The 7,258-nt window shown below is 43.2% G+C and overlaps 1 protein-coding gene across 2 annotated transcripts in view; it reads right to left on the bottom strand.

Annotated features, from left to right (window-relative positions):
* Positions 1-5,461: 5,461 nt before the first annotated feature.
* The window catches only part of SENP5 (SUMO specific peptidase 5), a 33,284-nt gene continuing 31,487 nt past the window's right edge, over positions 5,462-7,258 (bottom strand). For both annotated transcript variants that reach the window (XM_083739453.1, XM_083739452.1), the window contains exons 9-10: positions 6,491-6,541; positions 5,462-6,356 (exon numbers count right to left, since the gene is read on the bottom strand). In XM_083739453.1, coding sequence (XP_083595579.1) covers positions 6,246-6,356; positions 6,491-6,541 — 162 coding nt within the window. In that variant the 3' untranslated portion in view covers positions 5,462-6,245. The remainder of the gene's footprint in view (positions 6,357-6,490; positions 6,542-7,258) is intronic.

The raw sequence follows: 7,258 nt of genomic DNA, 5'->3' as shown, positions 1-7,258 counted from the left end.
AAACGATGGAAGCCAACCCCTTTGGAGTAACTGCAGACACACTGCTTGGGGAATTCTGAAAGTCTTGAGCCGACTGATCAAAACTCAGCCATGATTTCCCCTGAGTGTGACTGTCCAAACTGCTCTGAGTGACGAAAAAGGGGTAAAGCAAAGCTGTGCCTATAAACAAGGTATTCAGACCCATCAGGGGAAAAGGCTGGCAGAAAGACCAAGTTCAGCAGCCTATTCCAAGGATGATGCACAACCCCGTCCAGATGACCTTTCTATCAGGCATTCACGATTATTTGTGCTCATGGTGGTACCAACCCCACATTCAACGCTGTGAGTGCCGCCAGAAGTTTGAGGCTTCGTTTCCAGGTGGGTCAGAGACCCCTCAGTGAAAGGGCCAACATTAGGGAGGCAGCCAGATGAACTGAACTTCTGCTTCAGTTCTCGGTTTCCACAATTTCAGCTAAATATTGAAATATTCTTAGGACAGAAGTTATGTGCAACTCTACCTGAATTGCTTAGGCCCGAGACCTCTTCAGCAATGTGTATGTTTGCACGCTATTATTATTATTACCTAATAATTTGTTGTTGTTGTTTAGTCGTTTAGTCGTGTCCGACTCTTCGTGACCCCATGAACCAGAGCATGCCAGGCACTCCTGTCTTCCACTGCCTCCCACAGTTTGGTCAGACTCATGTTTGTAGCTTCAAGAACACTGTCCAACCATCTCGTCCTCTGTCGTCCCCTTCTCCTTGTGCCCTCCATCTTTCCCAACACCAGGGTCTTTTCCAGGGAGTCTTCTCTTCTCATGAGGTGGCCAAAGTATTGGAGTCTCAGCTTCAGGATCTGTCCTTGCAGTGAGCACTCGGGGCTGATTTCCTTCAGAATGGAGAGGTTTGACCTCCTTGCAGTCCATGGGACTCTCAAGAGTCTCCTCCAGCTCCATAATTCAAAAGCATCAATTCTTTGGCGATCAGCCTTCTTTATGGTCCAGCTCTCACTTCCATACATCACTACTGGGAAAACCATGGCTTTAACTATATGGACCTTTGTTGGCAAGGTAATCTAACCTAATAATTAGATGATTATATTACCTAATTAACACATTTAAAGCCCACCTTTCTTCCAAAGAGCTCAAGGCAGCATACATGGTCCTCTCCATCACTGTTTTTTCCTCCCAACAACCCTGTGAGGTAGGTTATGAAATATTGCGTTAGCCCAACACCACCTAGTGGGTGCCGCACCAGTAAAGTTTGACTGGACTTAACTGTCCAGGGTCCTTTACCTTTACGTGCTTGAGGCAGGATTTGAATCTTATTCTGGTGCAATACGCTAGTCTAAACAATGGTTCCCAAACTTTTCAGGCTGCCAATCCCTTGGTTCCATAAACTCTTCCCCAAAGCCCACTACTATAGAAAAAAGCATTATTCAGAACAGTGGGTTTGCACAACCTACTAACATAATTGCACATTTGTTCAAAAGCCAATTAAAACTAGTTTAATTTGTTCAACAAAATAAATGAACTTGATCCAGTGGTAGCCATTTGTAATAGCCAGGTGGCTATTTGCACCGCCTGCATAATCCCACCCCGATATAGAGGGTGGTACCACACATTTCAGGGACCACTGCTCTAACCACTAGAGAGCATTGCTGTACTATATACTGATTATACAAATAATCAAATTGGAAAAGCTCCTTTAAGGTCACTACAGACAGAGAGCAAAATGGACAGTATTTGTCATCCAATATCCTATTCAAACAAAGTAAAAGCTAATCAATTCACGACTGGTGCTATGAACCAGGACAAGATTATATAAAATAACTCAAAAAAAAAAGCTTCGTAAGAATTCCAATTCCAATGGATGAGGACTAATGAGAAACTTAAAGGGATCTACCAGTGGGTTTATTTTTTTCCTGAAAGAGACAAATTTAAAGCCAAATTATGCCCACCAAGTGCCTGTGTTTTATTTCTTCTGCAGTTTAATAAAGATAGTATTCTAGGCCAAGTTTCTAAGGGGCAGAAAGCAGGAACTGAGACAACCGCTGCTTGAATTTCAAATAACCAACTGAAGCCCAATACGCTGAGGGACACAGAATTTGTGACATGAATATTTTCAAATTAAGATATTTCTTAAACAGCTGGTTGAGAACTCAGAAAAGGATCAAAGCAGTAGGGAGTTTAAAAAAACAGCAAAACTTTTGAAAATTATATGGGAGGCCAGGGTGCAAAATCTGCAATTTAGCATTGAAGTTCACTGGGCAACTTTGGGGCAGTCTCAGTTTAACCTACCTCACAGGGTTGTTGTGGGAATAAAATAGGGAGGGGTGAAGAACTATGAATGCCACCTTGAGTTTCTTTCTTGGAGGAAAAGTGGGATATAAATGATGATGATGATGAATAATGCTACAAAATGGTAAGTAATGACTGGAATACCAGATACCAGCATATACATTGGGGCTAACATTAACAAGCATGCAGTATGTTCATTGAACTTATAAACGACCTGGTATCCTAACCCAACACAGAATAGCTAGAATTTATAACACCAGTAATGACAGCTATTGGAAAGCGGGAGAAGTTAAGATCAGATTTCACTCACTGCTGGTGGAATTGCCCTGAAGCTGAAAAGCACTGACAGGAAATCATATCCAATATAAAGAAACGTATTGAAACGCCCTGTTCAGCTAAACCCCAAAAATATTTCTATTAAACTTACCTGAAAGACGCAGCCCCAAAAGACAGAGAGAAACTCTAGTTTCACGTGATTTTGGCAGGAATGATCTAATTATATGCAAAGTTAACGGGTATGGGACAGACCTCCCCGCTTAATGGAATGCTGCAATTTTAGTTCAAGAACTGGCAATTTTGAGCAAAACCATCGGAATCTTATGGGTCTGGCAGAGGGGGAGGGAGACAAAGAAAGAGTTTTGAGAATGAAGGATGTTTAAAGAACTTCGGAACAGCAAGCTGAGGACGAGTAGCTACAATCCTGTTTTCGGCCATGTGAGATGTCCTTCTTCAAGTACTGAATTCCCAGGCAGTGTGTGTAATGGATAAATCACACAATGACAGGTGGGAAGACCCGTAATTCAAATCCACACACGGCCATAAAGTCCGCCAAGAGGCCAGGACCCATCATTTTTGCTCAACATCACCTACTTCAAAGCACTGCCAAGTATAAAAGAGGTTGAAAGACCAGAATATGCCATTTGTATAACTTTTAAGCTTCTTGGAGGAAGGATTTGATGAAAAATGTTTTAAAAAAGAAGCCACTAACTTTTTATCATGAAGTCTTTTAAGTCCTGCAAACATGTGTGAACTAGGCAACTGCTCTATTTCAAAGGGAATATGCCAGGACTGTTCATCAGGAAAAACAAGTGTTCGTCTCTAACCTCAAAGGGATTTTTTTAAAAACAAAAACCTGTAGCACTATAAATTCAGGGGACAACATGCAAGGCCAGGATTCTTCTAGACGGCTGCTTGCAAAACCCATTAATCTTCAGTGCAAATGTTGAGTTGTCTCTTTTACCGCCGATAGCCATTACACATAAATAGCAATTATTGTGCCTGGCAAAGGGGCTGACAAGCTGCCTCTTTATGGTTTTGTATTTTAATCTCCTGATTTCTTAGCACTCACCCCCCATAAGAAATATTTAACAACGCCGCACAATTTCCTCTCCAAGGCAGGTTTTATATATATATATATATATATATAAAGAAAAAAATGGAAGAGTTATGAATGCAATAAAGACAAGGATGTTACTAGAAGGCATACATGATGAATTGCTTGAAGGCAGTGTAGGCACGAAACCTTGCAAAATAAAGGTCTGCAAGCCTTGCACATTTAATTCAGTGGAAACTCCAGCAGGTGGCAAGTTAAAGCTAGTTTTTAAAAATCTGCTACGTGCGCTTTACTAAGGGGATAGGAGATAATATTTGCACATGCTTCTGGAATAGATTCTTGTGTCTCCAGGACTTTGTGCACTGCACCGTTGGTGACTGCATTTGTACAGAGCGCCAAGAAACTAAATTACATTATTGCTCACTGCAGCCAGAGTTGAGATGGGATGGCAAGAACAGAAATATGCCTGTACTGTATAGCCATCCTGGTTGGCAGAACAAGCATAGCAGTCCAATGAACGTGATGGAATTAGAGACGCCACTGCAGCAGGGAGGTGGCCGCTCCCAGAGCAAAAGGACTACGTAATCCATCAGGCTCCTGCTTCCTTCAGCAGTCACTTGGCAAGCAACTGTTCCATCAGGCTGCTGCAGAAGGAGAAAAAGCAGAGCCACTCCATCGGCTCTGCTGAGAAACCAGCTCCATTTGCCGACAACGTGACCACCCCAGCTGCTTACTTTTAAGAACTGGTGCCAGAATACACTATTATTATTATTATTATTATTATTATTATTATTATTATTATTATCATCATTATCATCATCATCATTATATCTGAAAAAAACCTTTTCAACTTAGGAGCAATGAAAAGAACCCACCTTTTATTAGAATAGGAAAAGTGAATTGCAGGACCATCTGGGGTACTTTCCAATTTTATGATTCTACGAGGTTCTGACGGGGATTTCTCATGCAGGGATTTCTCAGTAAAAAGTGGTGGTAGAAAGAGCGCCCCCTAAATGAATGGAAGCTCTAAATGCCACTCCTCTTATTTGAACTGCTAACAGTACCCATCTTCAAATCAGCAATTTGCCAGGAAAGTTCACACCGGGGTTCTCAGAATCAGGACGTCTCTAGCTGCACCAGGAAAATGTGAAATTGCGGAATTCTGTGGCTGGTGGAAGGGTCCCGCAGATTCAGCTTTCATCCATGCACACACACACAAAAATAGGAGCCAAGTTACTAGACCTCAAGATACGCATACAGACTTTGCCCAAGAGGATGGTGGGAATTTCACACAGTGTAGGTACTCTAGCATATTGCTGCCCGCCCCCTGCCCCCCCCCAATCCAAAACTCTCGGGCTTTCTTTCCCAGAAAGCTTGAACAGAAGATCACACATTCTTCAAGTACGCAAAGTAACTTTATCCACATTTAAAAGTTTTATTCCTGGCACGCACACACACGCACACACGAGAGAGAGAATTCAGCCTCGGAGAAAGTGATTACACTGGTCCTAAGCCTGGGGACAAGCGGACCACGCCAAAGGGGCAGGACTACACTGATGCACACAGAGTGACTCTTAAGACTCCCTGCAGGACAAGCCCCAAGAAGCAAGAAAACTTACAGATAGATAAAAGAGCTGTTGTCCTCTTGACCCTGTCACCGACACCACAACAAACACAAGGAACAAGAAAAGAGAGTTTGGGGGCGGGGGGAGAGAGAGAAGGCAAGGAAGGCAGAGAGGCTCAGAGGGCTCAGATGTGGCCTACAAATCACCCTGAGAATGGGACCATATTAAAAAAAAGAAGATGTTTCCAGAGCAAGCGTAGGAGCAACACCACCAAATCCGAACCGAACTAGCATCTCCATCTTTTATTAGTACTAAAGAGTCTCGTGTACAAGGGATTGCTTTTGAACTGTAGGGTGATCTAGCAGCCACCTAGTAGATTTTCTCCCCCTCCCTCCCCCCAAGTTGCAATGATTTAAAACTTTAATGGACTTCCACAAATCAAATATATAGGCCAGTTTCCAACACACCCCTCTTCTTCCCAATATAATGGGGATTTAGGGCTTTTTTAAAAAAAGGCTGAAGGAGGAATAGTCTCAGGTTGTCGTTTTTTTGAAAGAAATGTTGTAACTGCTCTCGTTATGGCATTGGGTTTCTTTGTACATTCAAAGCATTATTGCATCAGAGGGGGAGGGGAATGGAACATGCATTTTTTATGTTTTCAGACAAAAAAGTTTAACCTGTATTATTCTCTTCTGTTTCTAGCTACATTTCAAAAGGTGCACCAATTCTACAGTTTTATACTTCTCGTTTAGTCGCATGCTTTGCCTATGCGCATGCGTTTTTAAGATAATAAATATTAAATACAGGAAAGAACATTAGAAAACGAAAAGAAAAGGGGGGAGGGGGGAACCAACGACTGACATCGGGAATATTTTGTGGCAGGTCCGCCGGTTAAGGAGCATGTCAGAAAAAATGTTTGAGGTAATTGTGTTGGCCACACTGCTCCGCCAAGACTCGTTTTGAAATCCATGGAAGTTTCTCAGAAAATTCAAGTACACAAAATACCAGCCAGGGCTCTTCGAAATTAGAGTAGCTTCTCTCTTTTCTTTTCTTTCCTTCTCTTCCTTTATATTAGTCTATTAGCCGGCATTCGCAGAGCTCCTTGTAAATCCTTTTTCGCACCCGAGGCATGTCTTCCTGGGAGAACTGAAAAGGCTGGTCTAAGGCGAGGCACTTGCAGTACTGCGGGAGGGGAGAGGGAGAGAAATGAGAGAGAGGCTTAGGAACCAGAACCGAACATTATTACAAGGAAGATTCTAAAGAGGGAGGAAGCCCACACAAAAAGAATAAAATATAAAAAACGATTGCATCCTTACCTGGAGCACAAAAACTCCACAGTCACTGTCGTTTTTCTGTTGTGGAATGCACTAGAAGGGGAAGAGGGGTGGAGGGAAACGCAAAAAAAATTCAAACATCCATAGAATGATTCCCCATTCAAGACTCTCCTCCAAATGAAAGCTGGAGGAGCAGCCTCTACATTTCCTAGCCACACCTGTCGAAAGGGTGATTCAAGAGAAAGAACCCTGGGTGCACAGGTGGGAAGAGAGCTGTCCTGCAGGTATTCAATTGGCCACTGAGAGAACAGTGGGCTGGACCTGATGCTGGGATAGCTCAGTTGGGTAAAGCATGAGACTCCTCATCTCAGGTTCAAGCCCCACACTGAACAAAAGATTCCTGCACTGCAGGGAGTTGGAATAAATGACCTTCATGGTCCCTTCCTGCTCTACAAGTCTATGACTAGATGGGCCTTGGGCTGACCCAGAAACCACTTTTCTTATATACTCCTCTTCGTGACACAAGCCCTTTGCCAACTGGGCTTGTGGGACACCTGTTCCAGGCCAGGCAGATAACCACTTGTGCTCGCTTGACTGCTTACAGGATGATCCAGTAGCAGCGAGCAAGGTGTACCCGGCGGTTGCTGATCAACCGCTCTCATACTTTTCTGCAGTGTCTCACATCTCGACTCTCCCTACTTCGCTCTCGTCTGGAGCCAGCAAAGAGGAGTGACTCCTAGCAGCAATGTGGAGAGGGAGAGAGAGATAAACCAATGCCTCATCACTTCTACACTGTGCCAGGGAAGGAAT

This window comes from Podarcis gaigeae (assembly GCF_964106915.1).
Source record: "Podarcis gaigeae genome assembly, chromosome: 5".
NCBI lineage: Eukaryota > Metazoa > Chordata > Lepidosauria > Squamata > Lacertidae > Podarcis > Podarcis gaigeae.
This window is presented reverse-complemented; position numbering and strand designations above follow the sequence as displayed.